The sequence below is a fragment of the Aythya marila genome, assembly GCF_965140915.1.
Source record: "Aythya marila genome assembly, chromosome: 1".
In the NCBI taxonomy this organism is placed as follows: domain Eukaryota; kingdom Metazoa; phylum Chordata; class Aves; order Anseriformes; family Anatidae; genus Aythya; species Aythya marila.
The window spans coordinates 29,279,210-29,300,758 of record NC_139042.1 but is presented as its reverse complement, the minus strand read 5'-3'; the positions used below and the strand labels follow the sequence as shown (position 1 = coordinate 29,300,758).

Sequence of the window (21,549 nt, the reverse complement as noted above, 5' to 3'; positions counted from 1 at the left end):
TAATAAATGTTTCCAGACCCCTATCTTTGGAAAGAGGCAGGCCTGTCATCTCTGTGCACCACGCTGCTCATGGTCCTTCATGTCCAAGCTCCTTCCCTGCCTCCCACCCCACATCTGCCATGATATTAAACATCGGAAAGAGCAGAATTTCCCTTTAGAAACAACAGTTTGGAAGTATTTGGATTACAAAAGCTATAAATACTGCTGACCTTCCTAAAATCAACTATCTTTCACTCTATACTTTGCTCTTTTAGTGTTAAGAGTGATTCGGTACAGTCTGAATGCTCCGGTCAGCAACCTGTGTGCTGTCACCCTGTGTCCTGCACATATTCATCCTTTTTCAAAGGATAATTAAAAAAAAAAAAAAAGCCTCCAGTGGCAAAACACCACTTTCTGACAAGTTCATTATTTGTGAATACATTATTGAGCATTTCTGTGTCTTACATTCCTCTCATAGACAGAATTGATTTTCCCTTGGCTTCCTCTTCCCTATTCAACTACATTTAACAGTTCAAACAGAGCAAAAGGCGAATTTAGACTAACAGCAAGATATAGTTTTATCTCCATTCTAGCACAGTATTTATACTAAAAGGCCATTTCCATTTCTCATTTTTGGCAACACCGAGACACTTGTGTTTTATTGTTCCTCCCACTAATTCACAGAAAAACATAGGCTAGAGGTATGGTTTTTAAAAAGCCCATCTCCTAACGAAGCTGGAACACTGTAATTCCACATGCATTTTATAAGGCTAGAAGCAAACCTACACACTATAAATGAATTAGTCTCAAAATTATTCAGCAATTAAGAAGTCTATTCAAACTAATTCTCTACAAATCCATTCAAGGCCATTGAATAAAAGCAACCCTATGCATACCTACAAGGCCAGTTTAGCATGCAGGATTGAGAGCGCACAGTATCTGTTGGGAGTGACCAACTAGCACTGAAAATAATCTAGTTTAAATTCAGAATGAACTTAACTTCTGCTAATTTTCTTTACTATTGCCAAAAAGCTACTGAAATACACAGGTTTCATATTGCCCTACCTCAAAATTCAGGTACGATTGTAAATTTCTCCACTTTTCACATATCCCTTTTAAGTCTTTAGTTCATGCTTATCAGAGAATTATCAGAGAAGGAATCACAGAATGGTTTGGGTTGGAAGGGACCTTGTAAAACCATCTAATTCCAATCCCCCTGCCATGAGCAGGGACACCTCCCACTAGACCAGGTTGCTCAAAGCCCCATCCAATCCAACTCTAAACACTTCTGACGATAGGACACCAACAGCTTCTCTGGCCAAACTGTTCCAATGTCTCACCATTCTCATAGTAAAGAGTTTCTTCCTCATATTCAGTCTAAACCTACCCTCCTTCACTTTAAAACAACTGCTCTTGTCCTGTCACTGCAGGACTTGGTAAAGAGTTTCTCCACCTGCTTTATAAAGGGTTTGCCATTTTGAAATCTCACGGTAAACAAGTTCATTATTTCCTGATAAAAACACCGTCCTTAGTCAAGAAAATGTTGTTTAAACAACAACAGTCTAAAAAAAAAATACAAACAATGAGTAACAGTTTCCAAACTCAATATTCAATAAGCAGTAAATGTATCACCAGACAAGTTTCAAGCTGTACACAATGCCAAAATCAACAGCATTTTAAGGTGACAAAAACTACTTCCACATAAGTTCACATTTTTAACACATAATACAGTTTCAAGGTAAAAAAAAAAAAAAAAAAAAGAGCATGTGCTATTATAAATTTATTTCTAAAAGCTTTTAACCTTGCTACCTTTAAATCATGGTCTAATCCATGGGTTTATGCAACTGATCAAAAGGAGGAAAAAAAGAAAAAGACAGTATAAGTTTTGGGAGACATTTTATTCATGTACAATTTTATCAGCAATGTACAATAAACATTCTAATTCTCTATATATTTCATCTCCTTGAAATTTGGTAAATGCTTGTTCATATATAAAACTACACAATGCTTTTTTTTGTTTTGTAAAGACCCGAAATCGTGAAAATCTAAGTGCTACAGTATACTTTGTAGTGATTAAACACGTTGTCCAGAAGAGTAACCAGCCACTTCAGTGAAGCACTTCTAAAAATGTTTCTGATCAAGCTCAAATGCACCTGTTCATAAATAATGATTTGTTTGCTCAAGTCCGTTACACCACTAAGTACAACTGTCTCCAATATAAAATACCGTTTCAATACATTTCTCCGCATGGACAACTAGATAATCTAGTCATATTTATTTTTAACCAAGGCTAATACAAATTTACAAGAAAAGTAACTTCAGAATTTATTCATAATTATTATCTTTCAACCAGAAGCTTTACTTTGGACAATGCAAAAGTATGTTGCAAGTGACATTCTGCAGCAGAAGCTGGAGGTTTGAGAACAGCTAAGAAGGACTAAATATCAGCAATACACGCTTTTACAAGAACTCTGCCCACTCTGAATGTTAACATCAAAGACCAGGTACTTCAGTTTGTGCGCCTGTCGAACAATCAAAACCTCCACACAAAAAAAAAAAAGAAAAATATCCCACAGAACACAGTATTTCAGAGAACATACTAGACACTGGCATGACATTTCTCAGATCAAATCGGCAACTGAAATTTAACATCCACCTGAGCTTGTTTTGCTAAGGTTACGATTTCAGAGAGTTTCACCACCTGAAAAAGAAAACAAAGATTTAATTTCAAAACATTTCTACCTTGAATGAGTTGGAACAAATCTCTTTGAATTAAGCAGTGCCAGACAACAGCCTAAATATTGTGTGCAAACTGATTTAGCCTAGTGTTTCTTAACCACTTTTAATTGAAAGATCAGTCAAATCTCTTGGAAAAGATATCGTGATTAAACAATGTCTGGCTCTTATTTACAACCAAATAAATATCATACTAAAACACTACTTTTAAAGTAGCATTTAAAGTTTTAAATTTTACATACCACCTTCTTTTGGATTGGAAGGGGGAAGGGAGAGCACTGGCATCCCACTCACAAGAGATTTTATGTATCCAGAGGCTTTTCCTCCTGTATGTTTTTGTTGCAGGCATTTCTGGATCATATTTTGACACCCTATGGAGCCTAAACTTCTCTTGCATAACCTCTGTGAATTAATTCCTGCCTAGCAATTACACCCCCTTGTTTTTTGAAGATTAAGATTCTTCATCTTCACTGTTGCTACACATTTGTAGTATTTTTTCTTGTCCACGTTACCTAACTTCAAACTCATCTAAAATCCTAGTTGGCCAGAATCATTTACACACAGCCAGTGAATATTTAGGTGGAAAAAAATGTATTTATTCACAACTTTTAGCATCATTGGTTACAGTTACTGCTTTGAATGCTCAGCTTATTGCACTGACCCATCCTCATACATTTGTTTATCCCACCCATTGCATCACCTTCCTTAAATCTGTTTAAGGAATTACCCAAGGACAATAAGCACAAACAAATGGAACCCTCGCAAAAAGTGCTTCTCCAGGCACAGGTGATTTAAGGTTACAAAACTAAGTCCAACATTTGCATGGCTCTATTTTTCAACTAACAGAACATAGTCAGCTTTTAAAAAAAAAATACATTACATAGATGAAATGCAGTTTAAGAACCCTTAAGTACTCCTAGGGAGGATTTCCAAGACGCAAATCAAAGCTTTGTAACCAAGCAGGACTCAACACTATCCCATAAAACAGAGGGCTGCAATGTCAGGTTCAGCAAGTTCTTACTCCAAACAATCCCAATCTTCAGGAGCTTCAACCCCAAGAAGCAAAAATCATAATCAACCTGTCTGAGCATCTAATTACTTTATGAAACAACAGGGCGATCAACTATGTTTGGTTTTAATCACACATATTGAAATACAGTGCTCTATCAAATGAAGTGTTACATTTTTCAGCTACCTGAATTTAAGAATTTCATTTCAATTAATAAAGCTAATCTCTTTGCCATTTCCCTGCCAAGGAAGGTGACTGACATGGCCATTTACCTGTCTTATTTTTCAAACCTTTTCTTTTCCTTAAACCTGCTTTTCAGGAAAAAAAGACCAAATACAAAAAAAAAAAATGGGGGCATAATAGCTCCTGACATCACAGGTGTTCTTCCAAAATCTGCCTTTACTGATTTGTAAAACATTTGCTTGCAGCCCTGATAATAACTGGCACTGATTTAGCCTAGGCTACCTTTAGTTCGCCAAAAGGACTTTGAACCTTTTAATAGTACCTAACAGATACTGAAAAGGATATTCACACCAGCTCTCTTACCATTTTAGCAGCTTCATCCAAGTCATCACAAGCAAGGATTTTGAGGCCACTTGCTGTTATTAAAGCTTTGGCATCATCAACTCGTGTACCTTAAGAAACAGATAAAATGCATCTCTTACTGAATAGTGCACTACTATTTCCAGAGCATGCTCATATTTTTTAAAAAACCTGTTCCAAAAGTAAGCTAGTAGATAAATCTAGAAGACAACTACTTTAGAAGTTAGAAAAGTGAGAAATCTCTTTTTATTAACTAGCCAATCCTCATCATCTAAATTCTTATTTTTCCATAGCCTTCAGCTTACTAAACAATATATACTTGCTAAGAAATAGAGAAGCTCAAGAACGTTTGGCAATACAGACAGAAAGATGTTTACCGTGTACTGAAACACACTCACCTTGCAATCGTACCACAATCGGTATTTTTAGGTCCAAATCCTTCACTGCCATAACAATACCTTGTGCTATCACATCGCATCGCATAATGCCACCAAAAATATTTACCAGAATAGCCAGTACCTGCAGAATCAGTAACAATACTCGTATTAAAAATGGCCAGAAGCATTTCAACTGAAAGCACCACTCACAGCCTTTCAACCGAAGGAAAATTCAAGCTCTGTAAGTGTAGTAAGGGACTCAGCTCAAGAAAGGGAGTGTTTGTGTTCTGGAGAACATTGGCAACAAAAGCACGGTTCTATAGTCGCAAACTTTACTTCAGGAAATACAGTTATTTCAGGAAAATGCTATTTCAAAAATCCCTAACCCAGGAAATTTTCATGTTGTCCTTCAATCCAGCACAAGTTTGCGGGCAACAGCTGGTTCCCTTACTTGAGAAGACATATTTTCTGTATAAACTTATCACCACACGTTATTTCAGAATATTCTGAGCACGACTTCAGAGCATGATTGATAAGGAGGGACATTTTTCTTCGAGCAAATCAAACAAAATAGTTTCAATTCACATGCGTTTCTCCCACTAATACCTCAGTGTACTGAAGAAACCACACTGAACAACACAAAAAGCTTTTAAAAATCATGCACTGTTTATACAGTTTACCTAAAAGCTAGCCCATATAGAGGTGGATATCTGAAGCGTATTTTATTCAGAAGGACTAAGCCTGAGTTAAGTGAAAGACTTTTCCTACTTAAGTAGCAGAAAGAAGTGCTGAAAAGATTGCAGTCCATGGTGAAAGATGGAAAAGAAAAAACGATCAGAAGACAGCCTTGGAGGACAGAAGAAACTTAAGAAAACATTAACGTGCAGCTCGTAATACACAGTAGTTGTGTTCTCATTATCTTTCAATCAGACTAGCTCATCTGCGTGACATTGTTCTTGTTCCTCCAACTAACTGGGCTGAAGTAACCTAGACTGGAACCCCAGAAGGCTGTCCCAACACTCCCTGAACAGGACCCAGCCAGGCTGCACTCCACACCACCAGTGGGAAACAGGAATTCCCCAGCTACCTCTGTTTTTTTTTTTCTTAACTTAAACAGCAAGCAGCTCAAGGAAGGCTGGAATGAAAAGATATTAATAAGTGGATTTGGAAAGCCTTTGTCTATGCATCAGCAGAAAATTGTCATTGCAAGAACTCCCTGATCAACATTCCCCCCACCCAGCTCTTTCTAGTTTCTCCTCCTTTTCTTTCTCCTTAACTCAGATGCTCCGTGCCTATGTTCCTCACTTTTTCCTCAGTTTGCTGAAAACAGGCTAAGCCAGAACGCTCTAGGAGAGTGTGTCAGACACTACATTTCATCAATAATCTTTCCAAAGGGAAAGAGGCTGAGCTCTTCTGTAAAACAATTCTCTGTTTCTGGCCTTTTTCAAGGAGGATCAAGTGGTACATTAAATTCTGGTGCAAGAGTAGCACACTAGGGCCCGCAATGCACTCCCACCTTTTCTTGTTACCTCGTTCTTAGGTGTTTTTCTTTTCATTGCTGTTCCATACTTTTTTTGTTTGAAGTCCTAAACTGCCATCCAGTTCCCATAGAATCAACCCCATGTAGAGTATCAAGTCAGTCTTCACACCGTCCTTCTAGGACAGCAAAGTTCCTTCTCTGGTTTCAACCAATTTATTTTCTTAATCATGTTCAAACACCTCTGAGAAACTTCAGATGGGATAAATTATCTTCTTGGCCCCTCCAACTCTATTACGAAGTTATTTTATCTTACGCTATATAGAATTAGTACTTTAGAAATTTGTTTGTGCACAGCACAAAGAATATTTATCTCTAAAACTATGTGCAAACAGCTGCAAAACTAGCACAAAAGAGAAAAAATGGAAATCCATCTGAATACTGGTTTCTGTTTAAACAGCAGGCGTGGGCAGTTTGACACTCATAGAATCTCTGGAAAGATTCAAATACAGCTGTAATTTCAACCAGAGGACACAAAACTGCCTAGTCAGTACTAAGCTAAATTATTTTTAAAAAAAGGAGAAAAAGACTTAAACGGGTTTAGAAACGTTCTCCATTTGCACCAAGATTTAGCTAACACCTCAATTTTCTTCCCTTTTTAATTTTATGCTTACAAAAACGTGCTTTCTGCAAAACATGCACTAAGAATCGTATTTCAAAGCATAGCCTATTTTGCCCCTCTATAGTCCCTTATTATTCAAGTCTTCCCTCACCTTTTTATCAGAGGTAATAAGCTTAAAGGCTTCTGTCACTTGCTGCACCGTAGCACCACCACCAACATCAAGGAAGTTTGCTGGAGTCCCACCGTGAAGTTTAATTATATCCATCGTGGCCATAGCTAAACCAGCACCGTTGACTATAAGAAAATAAAAATAACATTTAGGAAGTCACTTTATAAATCCACTAAATCATCTAAAATTCATTAAACAGAACCTACCTAAACAGCCTATGTTTCCATCCAATCCTATGTAGTTGAGATCTGCTTTTGCAGCATCCCTGTCTCTTTGATCTTCCTGTGTCCAGTCTTGCATATCAAAGATTTTCTTCTGACGATAGGCTGAATTACTGTCAAAGTTTATCTTGGCATCCATACACATCACTGAAGGGAAAAAACAGTTAAAAAGAAACTCATTTCACGTCATTACTGCTAGAATAATACCTCAAATGCTACACAGACATGTTAAAGCATGTTACATCAGACTTGCAATTATACAGAGCAATGAAAAACAGCTGTGTACTCTGCTTAGATTCTCAGATTTATATTTTATTAAACTTACTTTTCAACACACCACGTAAATGCCCAGACCTCCTGCTGTATACATCTGCAGTTTTAGCTGAAACCTCATCGCAAACTAACTCAGATTTACAAAAATGCCAAGCTGTTACAAGAAGAATATGAAATAAAAGAAACATTACCAACTCCTGATGCATCTTCCACCATAGGATTGATTTCTATCATGGTAGCATCATATTTCAGAAAGAGATTATATAATTTGATCATGTTTTCAGCCGCTTCATCCACTAGATTAGGAGGAAATCCCATTTTTTGGGCTAGCTGAAAGTAAAAGATTGGTTATCAGCTAACTGATGTTGATTTTTTGATTTACAGTTACAAACTAGGAATCTCCCACTAACTATTATTTCAGTATCAACTGAATATGTAGATATAGAACCTCTCCTGTCATCCAGGAAAGAAGCAAATCTCAGGTTTGAAGATTAGTTTTGATATAAAACACTGCACTTATCCTAAAAGAGCCAGTAAAAAGTTGTCACTTTATGCTTTTACACAGCTATATAAAGCACTGCCATGCGGAGTTGGATTTACATTGACTATCAAACTGAAAATACTTAAATAACTCCTTCAAATCTGTTTCAAAATGGTTTAAGACAACTCAGCAGGCTGAACACATGTACACTTCATAAGATTTAGAAACAACACTCCCATCCTCGCTAATGTGTACTTTTCCACATTAACAATTACCCTAACAGCTTGCTCCTTTTTTATGCCTTCTACTATATCAATGGGTTCCTTAATTATCGCATCAGGATTCTCTGCAGCAACATCTTCAATATTAACGCCACCCTGAGAACTGCCTATCAGCACAGGACCCTAGAAAAGGAAAAAAAAAAAAAAAAGCGTAAATAATTTTATACCACACAATTGAAAGTTAGTTCTTCACATAATGTACTGTACAACAATGAAACCCTGTTGTTAGCTGGGAATATTTGGATTTGGGCATTTTACTTGCATGCTTTTACTGAAAAGAATGCTACTATCTTTCCTATTCAGTACGTCTATATAAACAACTTTTAATAATACTTTCTAAATTGTAAGGTGTGTCTTGAGCCCCATTTCTTTTAACATGGAAAACTTTTTTTTTTTATATACCATAGCAACTGAGCAATTAGCATAGACATACTAAATTTTAATAGAAAGATTCAACTTAGTAATTACATGCATTTTATGTTCTAGGTTGTCACCAAAGAACAGCCTTATCTCCCCCTTCTCCACTCACCCCTACACAAACACACATCGAATGGTAGAATGAACGAGTGCCTCGCATACTCCAAGGACAAATCTAGAGCTGCAGAATCTAGTGATAAATTACAGTAAACTATTCCTGTTCAGTAGGATCAGAGAGCTCAGTAATGATAGCCATCGATGAAAATTAGTCAAGGAGCTCTGAGAAAACAGTACTCAATCATTCAATAACACAAGAAACTAAGAAAATGAAATTGGTAATATTTGTAGAAGCTTCTCTGCTTTGTTGTTGTTGTTTTGTTTGTTTTCTCTGCTGAATCTCAAGGAAAACATCAAGGACTCACTACCACGACACCTAGAAATCACTGCCTGTGGGAACAGTCCTCCTGTTTACTCCAAAGACACAGTCATATAATGTCAACTAACTTCCCTTATCGCCATCCATGCATGTGTTATGACAGCTGGTGTATTACGGAAGCATTGCCTATTAGCACAGGTCTTAAACACTAAAAAGCCTTCTATCAGCTGACAGTTAATTACTGAAAACAAGATGCTGGTTCAGAGAACGTACTTAATAACCACGCTACTCCCCTCCCATCACCATCCTTCCAAAAGCAAACATGCAGACAGTGAGTTATCCTACATCAAACAGCAAGGTTCAGCACAAAGAGTACCTCTGGATATTCGTATCCTGAACAGTCAGGAAGCTACAAACACTTCACAAAAATAACAGCATTCCACAGAACTGACCAACTGACCAAAGCGAACAGTTCTGGGACATAAGAAGTCTTGCCCCTATTGCTAAATAATGCCTGAGACATCATATTCCACTTTCAATTACCTTAAAAGCTTTCTTACCCATTTTAAACAAAGGGGTTTGTAGTAATATCAAATACTATGCCATGTGCTAGTCAACCTTTCTGAAAGCTAGTTCCTCCTCATCAGCTTTCTATATTAGTTACAGCAATTAGAAGTACTTCCAAAAGGAAGACTTAAAAAGTCAACAGTAAAAACAAAGAACATCCCTACCAAAAAACAATAATCCACATAATTATGCTCAACATAATCCAGTAAGATTTTTTTTTTTTTTTAAACGCAAGAGCAAGTCAGGAAAATACATTTGAATTCTCTCCCAAAACTGCTTAAATCAGTTACAGTATTTTTTTCTTATTTCCATAAGGATGTTTCTTTGGGTAGTACAACATTTTACAATTACAAAATCCAGACATTTGCAGTATTTTAATGCCACCTTGTGGTGAGTCTGGGAGGCATACTGTAATGTTTTGGATCTTCCAAACTTTTGTACAGTACAACAGAATGTAGGTGTTCAGGTCACCTAACTGTCCTAAAACCCAAACACAAGAGATACTTTATTGTAAGAAACACTACAAATGAAGAGGCGGGAACAAATACAATACTAAACTTCAAATTTTTCAAGAAAAATATGACTAGTTTCCTCCACAGAAAGTTATTTCATACTCAAACCAGATGTACTCCTCAAATGACCAAGATCCATGCTTCCACAAACTCTTAAGCATCTGGATAGACCAAACTCAGTTCACAGAGCTTCAGAAATAACTGTTCCCTGCTTTAACCTGGCTTTTTTATTTAGCAATTCATGTTCTGTTCTTCTTAAATGGAACACTAGTCTGTCAGGTGATACATTGACAGAGCTCAGTAACTGGGTTTGTATTGTAGCCTAAAAAAACTACATATCCAAACATACAGAAAGGGAAAGCTGAGGAGACTACAGTTTTCATCATCCTGAAAGCTGTGAAGACAGACCTCAAATCCCCAACTTTCTTACCAGTTCTTGAAGAGTAATGGAATACGAAAGCTACCACCACTCTCAAAATTGAGGGACCCACCTGTGCATCCCTAAGAATCTTAATACACTGGTGAATACAGATGCTTAATTTATCCAGAACTATTGGCTCTTCCAAAACACTTTTACTTATCTTGTTCCCAACACCCTTAAATAGCATGTAGGTGTACATGCACAGCTGTATCTTTAAATTAAACTCTGGTAGATAAGTGCAAATTTTAAAACCAAAATGAAAAGGACCCTTTGTTCCACCCACCTCCCCTTCAACCATGTGACTTTGAACTTCAGATGAGGCTGCCAATACTCCTCCATTATAATTTAAATTTAAATCGTAGCATAACATTTTTAAAGCATATAAAACACTAAGACAACTATATAGCTAGACATACTATGAAATGTAATTTAGCTCAAGTATTTTTCTGATTTTCAAATGCAAGCAACCGGTACAGCCAACTTTTTTTTTTTTTTTTTTTAAAACATATCTATAACAATTCAATTAGTTGACTTCTATTTCTAATATTACTCACTTGAAATGACCTTTCCATTGTTATTGCAAAGTAGTATTCTCTCCTGGGATATCTGCGCTCACAGATAAATACTTGATTGCATATCCTACCCTTCTCTCCTGTCTGCTTGGTAAACAGCTTCTTACCAATCATTTTGGAGGAGATATCTTTTGCTTCTTCTGGGCTAGAATAAAAGAAGCTCAGAATGTGACAAAAACTCTTGGCAAAACAGAAGTAGCATTAAGAAAATCTTACCTAATTTCTATTATTTTTAAGGTTAATCATTAAAACAATTTTAAACTAGGCAACAGGTTCAATTCATTATGTGAAAGTGAAGTTTTTCCACTTGGTTGGATAATTTAGAAAGTTTAGAAAGAACTTACGAAAAAACTATTTTCACTCCACCTTTGAGGCCACCTTCAAAAGTTCCTTTTCCTCTACCACCAGCTAAAACCTGTGCTTTGACCACAAGATCCTTTGAACCTGGAATGAAAGAAAACCCAAAATTTGTCATCTGCAACTACTAAAATGAATTGTCCCAGTTAGAATAATAAAGGCTGCTTTCATTTTATCCCTTCCTCCAAAACACAAACGTGAATTCAAAGACTGGAACATAACTCACAAAGGTTCTTCCAAAAACCCATAAATTGCAGCTTTACGCTGTTCTGTGAACAAACCTTGGTGAGTTAGTATTCAAAAAATACCCTTCCTCTTTGAGTATTTTGATTTTTTTTAATATGTTTGAATCCCAAATGATTAAGCCCTCAGTAAGAAATGGTTAGTATCTCCCAGACCATTAACGAGATGACATCAAACATCTGAGGAATCATAATCCAATATTTTCCTCAATTAAGTATAAATACCTTATGTCTATAACCATCACCTTCTCAGCAATGTTACGCAACTATGGCACTTACCCAAGTTAACTCGCAGGTGCACCATGGCTTCCATTTAGCAGAGCATTGCTGCATAAGCTTGAGTGCCCTGCAGAAGTCAAAGGCCTAAGCAAAGCCACTATTTTTCTCAGAGCAGCCAAGGTCTTTTAGTTGCCTTAAACTGTTTTAAAATTCCTCTCCAAAATATTCCTGTAGGTAAGGCAGGCTATGCATTTGGGTTTAAAAAAGTAAAATCTGCAAATAGAATCATGATCAACTGGGATATTCTGCAGTGTCATTGAAAGACAAAAAAAAAAAAATCATCAAGCAATTTAAGATGATAAAGGAAGAAAAACAAAGCCCCGTGTGAGATATTATTTAACTCCAATCACACGGAATACACTGCAGAATGCAGCTAGACTGCAGGATGCAAGAGCTTCCCCATTCACATTTGTGTGGCACATCTCATCTTCTTTCATGCCACAGTTAGCTGAGCCACTCTGGTCTTTTCAGAGACTCTGGTCTCTGAATTTAACAACTGATATGAGGCTCTCTGGCACAAGAAGCATGAAGTTTATAAACATGCAAGCGTACGTTGATTTATCATGGTCTGTTATCTAATTCTGCTCCTGAAGACAACTTTTTGTTATAACTACTGAGTACTGGCAATCAAGTAGTGCTTTATAGAGGGCATGTGAAACAAGATATTGGCATTTTTTATTCATGAGACCAACCTTTATGCAAGGACTTTAAGTACAAAGCTAGCTTGCTTTAAGAAACGTTATGCATCACGTACAAGATCGTAGTTGCTTCATGGATAAATTAAAGCCATACACTAGCTTAAAAAGTTCTATTTGAACACCGTTTACCCTTGTAGAAACAAACCTATAGAAACAAAATCTGGACAAGTATGATTTCTGAGTGGTAGTAAAAAAAAAACAGGGGGGCAAAACTTTCGCTGTGAAGTGAAATTTACTCACAGGCACCCTCTTTGTAGTAATTACATCCTAGCAATGATGACCAGAATCTGAACAAGTCAGAACTAAATGCCAACTAAAGCTCTGATAAGACCTCAAGTGGAACATTATATTTAGCTCTAGGCAGGATCATAAAAGTAATTTTCAATTGTAAAGACTGGTTAATAGGATGATCACTGAAACAAAGAGCTTCCCTTACAAGAAGAAACTGATAGAGTTTGGCATTTTTTAAACCTAGGAAAGGAGAACAAGGCGGGAACGTGATTACTGTCCTTAGCCATACCTGGTGAGGAACAGAGAAAGAAAAAGCATCTACAAATATATAAATATTTTGTATCACACCCACTGCCAGCTGAAAACAAATGCCACCTACCAAAGGAAGTCAATTTTAAAAAGATGCAAGAAAAAAGAGTTTCTTACACAGAAGACAGTGAAGCCTGCCAGTAGACACGAAGGCAGAATGAGATTCCAAAAGCAGCCAGCAGAGATGTTCCCTCAAATATTCTGAAGACAACAATTAAGGATGCTGGGGAAAACTGAAGAGCACAGACTGCAGAATAGCCTCACAATCTCCCTAAATAGCATGTTCTTTTGGCACCATACGAGGCAAAACACTGGGCTACAGTACATACAGAAGATACACAGGAGCACCACTGGCCTGCTCCCAAGGGGTATTTCTTACAAGAGTTTTAGTATGAATGGCAACACACAAAGACACCTGAAAAAAGCCTGCAAGAAACAACTTGAACCTTTTCACCATCAACTGTGGTCAGAATAAAGCTGTCATTGGACTATCCTTCAAGGAGTGCGTGCAACAATTTGTGGCATTACACGAGCAGCATATTCATTATTTGTAATTTGTTTTCCTACACCACTGCAAGCAAACTAGCTGCTTGATTGCATCAACACAAAACGTCAAGGGTTATTTGACCAGTTATGTTCACAGGCAATTAAGTTTCACAGATGTTTCTAAAACAAAAGCACAGATAACATGTCCTGAGAAAACCTTAACCTGACCCATGCAAGAAGTCCGTTGTTCAGTGAACATGGTTTTCCTACAGCTCCTATTTAAAGCGGCCCTAAAACTACCGAGGACGGAAATGTTTGGTCACAGACCTCATCTGTAGTGTTGCAGCTGCAGCACTACCACAGGTTCTGCCACAGCAGAGGACTGCTGAGCATGCAGGGCGCTGGAACAAACCAACAAACCTTCAGTACAGCCAGGGTCTCAGAGAAGCAAGCTGTGGAGGTGAGCAAGCTATGGCAGCGACGTGCAAAACCCAGAACTGGTGCTTGGTAAGAGCTGCGTTTCTGTATTAATGGCAGTTAGCACTAAAACCATACGTAAGTAAGCAGGAAACAGTCAGGAAATGTTTACAATAATTAGAGTAGACACCAATTAGAAGAGCAGGTGCCTGAAATCAGAAAAACAGAGCCAGCATCTGTTCAGGACATCTTCAACAACGGTTTATTAACCAGACAGTGACAAAGAGTGACACGACCAGGAAACTTCCTGATCTTTATTTCTAGAAATAATGATATTTATTGATTGGAAGGAGTAACTTCTGATTCCACCACCTACGCTTTCCAGCTGGGTGAAAGGTCCCTGTCTCCACACACACATGCGCTGATGATCTAAGTACAACACAATCTTATGATACAGCTTATTAAGAGGCAAGAAAGGCTTGTTGTTATCTTGGAAGTTTCCTGCGCAAGAAGAAAGTCTGATGATTAGGGCACACAACCTGAATGAAAACGTTCTGCTTTACAGGTTTCCATTCTCACTTTTGTCAAATCATTCTCACTGCCACTTCTCTGTGCCCAATGTTCACCATGGTGGCAGCACTGCTTTCCACTCATCATGAACACCTCCACGATTACACACGCTTAATGTGTTCTGACAAAACAGGGAAAACAGTAAGAGGCAGTGATAGGCTAATAACACAAGTGACAATCAAGTTCTCAACTGCAAACTTACCCTGGGAAAGAAAGGGATTCAAATCTTTGCCTCAGCAACTCTGTATTTAAAAGTTTTTAGTTCCAGGCTAAATCTTTCTCCATTTATAATGCAAAGCAATCCCTTCTTGTTGCATGGGTATAATAAAAATTCTAAGTTTAGACAATCGTGTTGTATTTACTGGAATTAGGGAAGGAGAAGATAGGCTTGTAACCAATAATGTGTTATTAACAGTGAAGTCTCATAAACAGTACGCCAAACCTAACTCTGCCCACACATGCAGAGAATCTCTTCAAATTATACCATGGTTTGTTAATAAGCATAGCTGCTTACAACACAACTTCAAAATTTTTATTTTTTAGCTTTGGAAACGTTCAAGTTAGAAGAATCACTGCAAGCAAAAGTCTGATTATCGAAATAATTATGTGCCAACTCTTGCTAAGTCAGGAGAGCAAACAAGATGTTTCACACCTATTACAAATTATTTTCTACACAAACGGATCCTGACATTAATCGACTGCATCAAGTTTTTCATCAACTTGCAAGACAGGCTTGGCAGTAGCTTAATTTAAGCAATTAAAATACAGCAGTCAAAATCTGAACCTGCTGGTTAGATGAGTTAGTTGAATCACTCAAGTATTACCAACAGCATGCTCCAATATAGGAACTTTAAAGGAGTGAAGTGCTACAGAAGAAAGCAAAGGATGAGAGCTTAGGGATATGGTTTAGTGGAGGGCTGTTAGCGTTAGGTTGGAGGTTGGACTCGATGACCTTGAGGTCTCTTCCAACCTAGAAAATTCTGTGATTCTGTGATTCTGTGAAAACATAAGCTTTGGATGCCAAAAAGCGAGAAAATATTGGTTTCTAGACAACAACTGCTGGTTATCTACAGACTTTGACCAGGTAACTAGGATCCTAATCGAGAAAACTGCTTAGCACTCTTACCAAATCTGACCACTAGAGCTGTTGTATTTGAACACCTGGAGGATTTCTGTACAAGTTTTCCATCTAAGAGCATCATCCATGTCCTACAGCGTAGGAATAACTCTCTGGAGCTTCAGACTCTACAGACAAACTAAAACACATTATTTTTATTAGATTTTAGTTTCTGATTAAACAGAGCCTGGGATCAAAAGAATTATCTATAGATCTACCCACATTTACGCATTACTTTTTGTAGGTTTAAGCAACAGCCAGCAAAATAAAATATAAATATTGAAAAGAACTTAAAGCTCTGAAAAGAAACATGTATTAATCAAAGAAATGTCATTTGTCTCTCCACAGAGAGAAAAAAAAAAAAAAAGAAGAAAAAGCTACATGCAAAGCAATGCTTTAGTAGTGTCCAACTTTCCTATGACACAACAAAAAGCATTCTAAAAAAAGAGAAGGAATAATCAGTTGCAGAGTCCAGCCAGAACAAAAATCTGAGTTGAAAAAGCACTTTAAGAAATTCAACACCTGCAGCAAAGAAATCAAATTTTGAAAAATAGCGACAAAAATTGATTTTTAGTTTCCTTAAAATTCAAACCATTAAGTGATCTGGCGTCATTGTTTAAAAGTTGCCCACAGCATCCAATTTCATCTCAGTTTCCTTTAAGGATATTAGGAAACTGTCATAGGGAAGAAAACAACAAATCTCAAATCCTCTATTTTATTCCACTTACGTTTTAGAATTACCTCACATATGGGTAAACAATTTGCTCTATTTAGGACACTTTGGTCTTCATCAGAAAAAAAAAAAAAAAAAAACATTCAGTACAAGGAAAGCTGGGCAGAAGGAGGATAAACAAACAACCTTTCTTCCTTCCAGACCATTTCAGCTCACTTCGGACCTCAAGCTAAGTATAGCTTAGAATAAAATTCTAACAAATCCATTATTTTTGTTATTTAAAGATGTATGACGTGCTCCTCTTACTCAGCTCTACAACAAATGGCAACATTAGTGTAGGGTAGTATGCCTCAGCTTGATTCTAGTTATCTTGCAGTGACAATAACCCCTGGGATGGTTAAAGTTTGGCTGTATTCATACGACTGATTTAGCTATACGCACAGACAAATTAGGATAATCTCTTAATAAAAAGCATTTGTTATGCTCTAAATGGGTAGAAATAACTCTAATTACCATTAGAAGTCACCCATTTCTAATTGGAGTGAGGCATCTGCAAAAGGAAACAAATCCAGAGCCAAGCTGAAGTTGACAGAGAGCAGATTTCTGACTAAAGGTTATCAGGAGCGCATGGATCTGCACCAGAAAGACAGCTGGTGACACCGCTCGCTCTATCTCTGTAATGGGTTAGACAAACACTTGAAAAAAGTTTGACACACAAAGAGAAGCAAAAAAGAATCCCCTATCTACCAGGACAACTCTTACACAACAAAAACAAACAATGAACAGGTGGACAAAAAAGTGAGTTTTTTCATTCCAGAGATTTAGGGGTTTTTAAGTACATACTAAGTGAAAGGCAGAGGGAAATGGCTACAATAACACAGAAAACCAAAACACTGGAGCAAAGGATAGTCTGCCACATTCAGAATGAGCTCTGGACAATGCCTGAGGAAAGACCCAAAAACCCAAGCTTCTTCAGTCTTCCCTGTTTTGGGAAGTCTTCCCTCTCTTATCTCCCTTACCAAACAAAGCCACAGTGCTGAACATACACCAGCTTAAAGGAAGTACACGACTGACAACCAGCAGCTCTGAATTCCTTAATTCTTGTTTATTAAGTGGTGCTACCTGATACACTTCACAACCTTATTCTCCTGACCCCTAAGGAACTGCAGAGTCACAGATGCCAGATAACAGGCATACCTGGGAAGCCACGTGGGCGAGCCTGAGCTATAAACTAGCAATTAACTACAGACATACCTACTTGGCTACACGTTTCCTCCCTGAACAAGGAGCAAAATAAAAGAATCCTGACCTGTGAGCTCGCCAGCTGTCAAAAAACTCAGGCAAAGGTCGTCTTATTTGCCGGTAGCAGGACTTCTGTGCAGGTACTAACGTAAGCAGAGGGTTATGCCCTACTTGTGAAGTTTAGGTGACTCCAAAGGCTCAGTTCTCACTGAAGTTGAGGGACTGGGATTTAAACAATTCTCAAAATAGCTGGAAAGGAATTGTTTTAAGATGTTTCCTTCATGAGGATAAAGTCACAATTGTGTATCAGTTCCTCTCGACAAGGAACAAGACAGATGACAGGCAGAAAATACTTTCATTTCTGGGACACCAGATCTGAAGCTTTCTAATTCCTCTCTATGTAAAGCAGCACAACTTGCTCTAGGAAAATATCTTTTTTTCAGATGTTATTTCTTGCATTAAATCTATACATGAAACAGAAACGAATCTAACAAAACATGTAACCTCAGGAATCACTCAGTACAAATGTATCCACTTGGAGGTGAAAAGAGGTTTAGGCACTTGCATATAGGAGTAGAATATGACAAAAAAGTAACATCCTCTATTAAAACGGTATAAAAACTTAATATATTTGGGGGGTGAACCTCTAAACTTACTTAAAATAAAAAGGTAACGTTGATGCTGCAAATGATAGCAGACTTCTACATTATAACTAAATTAAACACTACATTTTTACTGCAAAAGCAAAGGAGATTGGATGCTTTTCCATCAACAAGCCAGGAATTCAGCACTAACTACAAGCCGCCAAAGTCCTCCCCTCCCACGTGAAGTAGCTGCACCCTGACAGAAGAGCATATCCTCAAAGGAATAGGATTTAACCTTTCTGCAGCCTAAAATGTAGTAAATGTCCATTGCATCTTCAGCTTTATAGGAGATTTTGGACTACAAAAGCCTCATCTATATCCAACTACGAAGCTCTTCACAGAAGATTCCCTCTAACCTGACTTGAGAGCGAAAATAAATTTGGGATTTGCACAGTCTGTTACTCAAAAGAAGCCTAGGTGGTTGTATGAATCTAAACTAATACATTCCTTCCAAACAAGACTCACAAGTTTCAGGCAAAATATCTTCGGCATTTATGATGGTGACTGAAATACACGTCCATAGCCTTCACCTAAAGTAGGGTTAGAAAATTCCCCATTGCAGTTTCGGGGACACAGTTCAGCTTCATAAACCAGTCTCTATGCACAGAGCATCATTAAAACTGACACTAAAGTGATTTCACTGTGTGCTTATGCACTTAAACTTTAGAAAATTTTATATTAGGAAAACATCAGCTCTGAAGTCTCATATCTGCAAGAAAGTTGCTCCATAGGAAAGGCTGTCTCTTGAAGAGAAGCTGTATTCACAACTCCAAGAAATGTCTTACCAGGAAAGACAGAAAAAGTAGTTACACCTTGTATCAATCCCATGCCTATATTGTATGCGTTCTCTTTAATGTTATACCTATTTCTTTTGCTATTTTGTAAGCTTCATCCGGTGTCCGGGCAACTACTCCATGTGGAACAGAAATACCAGCCTCCTGCAACAGTCCCATGCTCAAGTATTCATGTAGTGACAGCTTCCTCTGTTGCTGCTGTTGCACCTGAAAGCCATGATTATTGAGTATTCCCGGACCTCCACCAAGAATCTGAAAGAAAAAAAAAGAAAAAGAAAAAACAAAACAAAGAACAAAAATAAAACAAAGAACATGACTGTATTACGAAAAGCTGCTGCTTAGGTTTAAAAAAAAGTCAACGTATTAAACAAGTACAGTTAAGTGTATCAATGTAAACAACTGACCGCTTAATCCTATACTTCTTGTATGTTATCTTCCATATTAACCATTCGTGTGAGGCCTGTTGCAGAGTCTTGAGGGGTTTTATTGGGGACAATGGGGAAGAGCTGGGGAGGTTGCTAGCTGTGGCAAGGGTTGGCAGGGTTAAAAATGTGAACTTAATGCTATAAGGCATTAAGTATTTTAAGGAATATATCTGCAGGGAAAAGAACCCTAAGCAAGTCTGGAAGCATAAGAGAACAGAGAAAAGCATGCAGAATAGGTTTATTCTACAATTTCGGTTAACTATCTCCTTCTGCCAAACTAAAGACTAAGCCCTGGGTAGGAGGGGCATTGGAAACACCAACTTTAGCAGTTGAAAATAGCAAATTAAATTTGCTACAGGCTATTCTGCCTTCATATGATTATCGTGAAACAGAGAAAACTAGGCACAACCAGTTAGATACAAACAACAACCCCCAGTCAGAGGTTTGCTAAAAGATAACCAACTTTTCAAATGCTAGGTAAAAGACAACTGGCCTAATATACAGTCCAGGAAATCCCAATGTGGAGTGAGCCTGAATTTTTGAACAGCTGATGTACAGGACCCCCAAGAACTTCTGACTACTTACTGTCTATAACACAGTCCTGGGAGAAACCAGATTTTGATGGTTAAAACATCAGAAGCAGTACTACATAAGAAATGCATTTTTAAAAGAGCTACTCATACAGTTCCAGAAGACACAGATTTCCAAAGAGTAGCTTGTAAAGTAATTGTACTTCATAACAAAAAAGCTTGCAACCACAGAAGTCAAAAACACTGGCAGCATTTTGTATGTTTCAATACAGGAGAAAACCTTAACTTTATGCACATAGCGCAGCAAATTTGCAATTTATGTACATAACTGACAGGTTCAAGGTGAAAAGCCTTGAAAAATTACTTAGGTTCAGGCAAAATTTTGGTTTTGATTGGTTAGTAAGTAGCGTTGGCAGAAGCACCACGTCAATAGGTGTGCATCTGGGCGTTTCGAACAGCCTGGGTCGTGAAAACTGGGTTTTCAGCAGACCCACAGACGCCAGGAGGACCTCCCTGTGGCATTTGGGGGCAGCCTAAGCCTAAACCCCGAGGATTGCTGCAGCTCCCAGGCAGCTCCTTCCCTTGGCAGGCAACCCGAGGGCGAGGCGCTGGCGGCGTAACACGAGAGGGGAGCTCGGGGCGACCTTCCTCGGGGTGAGCAAGGAGAAGCAGGTCCCGCGGGGCTTACCGTGGTTGGTTTTTTTTCGTTTGTTTGTTTGTTTGTTTGTTAAGGGGTTATAAAAGCAGGCGGCTCGCTGACACGGCGTTTAGAGGAAGCTGAGGGGTCACCCCGGCACCGCCCGAGCAGGGAAGGCAATTTCCCAAGCGATTTACCCAAAAACCTGAGGAAAACAAAGCCCAGGGGAGGGAAGAAAAAGCAACCAAGAGGGGGAGGAAAAACCCTGTGGAGAACGAGAAGGAGCCTCTGAGTCTGAGGGGACGCGCGGGCAGCCAGCCCCGCCACAGAGCCGCCACAGAGCCACCCCAGGGCCCGGCTGCCGCCCTCCCGTCCCCGTGCCCTCCAGCCGCTACCTTGGCCGTGGCGGTGCCCAGGGTGGCGCGGAGCCCGCTGCCCCTCAGCCCGGCCGCCGCCCGGCTGCGGATGATGGAGGCCGCCATGGCGGAGCCCCCTCGCCCTCAGCTGCCCCCCCCTCCCCCGGAGCCCCGCAGCGCGCATGCGCCGCCCGCGGGCCGGGGAGGAGGCGGAAGGAGGCTCCCGGGCCCTCCATGGCGACCGCGCGGGGAGGGCGGGAGGCGGGGCTCCATGGCCCGCGGGGGGGAAGGGGACGGGGAAATGGCGGTGCTGCCGCCTGGCGGGGTGGACTGAGAGAGGATGAGGTTTCTAGCCCTCGTTCCCAGACCTTCCCTTCACCAAGGATTTAAAAAATAAATAAATATAGTTTATGTTTGGTTATTTGTTTGTTTGTTTTCCCACAGGGATCGTTAAAAAGGGTTATAATTCCCACCCCGCATCCTGACCTCCTCACAGAACCACAGAACCT

General features: G+C 38.8%; 1 protein-coding gene across 1 annotated transcript; it reads right to left on the bottom strand.

Annotated features, from left to right (window-relative positions):
- Nucleotides 1-1,858: 1,858 nt before the first annotated feature.
- SUCLA2 (succinate-CoA ligase ADP-forming subunit beta) lies at nt 1,859-21,227 on the bottom strand. The gene is made up of 11 exons (XM_082752020.1): nt 21,080-21,227; nt 19,161-19,344; nt 11,378-11,477; nt 11,016-11,178; nt 8,163-8,291; nt 7,598-7,736; nt 7,119-7,280; nt 6,895-7,037; nt 4,666-4,786; nt 4,271-4,359; nt 1,859-2,680 (listed from the first exon to the last, which is right to left on the bottom strand). Exons 1-11 carry the CDS (start codon nt 21,164-21,166, stop codon nt 2,606-2,608), a joined length of 1,392 nt encoding a protein of 463 aa, XP_082608146.1. The 5' UTR covers nt 21,167-21,227; the 3' UTR covers nt 1,859-2,605.
- Between the last annotated feature and the right edge of the window lie 322 nt (nt 21,228-21,549).

What these genes read in the sequence shown, in the direction of transcription:
- SUCLA2 (XM_082752020.1), bottom strand. Translation starts at nt 21,166, where the DNA reads ATGGCGGCCTCCATCATCCGCAGCCGGGCGGCGGCCGGGCTGAGGGGC. An exon ending in TGGGCACCGCCACGGCCAAG is followed by an intron (nt 19,345 to 21,079) that starts GTAGCGGCTGGA and finishes TTTTTCTTTCAG; the next exon opens with ATTCTTGGTGGAGGTCCGGG. An exon ending in TGGAAACATAGGCTGTTTAG is followed by an intron (nt 7,038 to 7,118) that starts GTAGGTTCTGTT and finishes ATTTTCTTATAG; the next exon opens with TCAACGGTGCTGGTTTAGCT.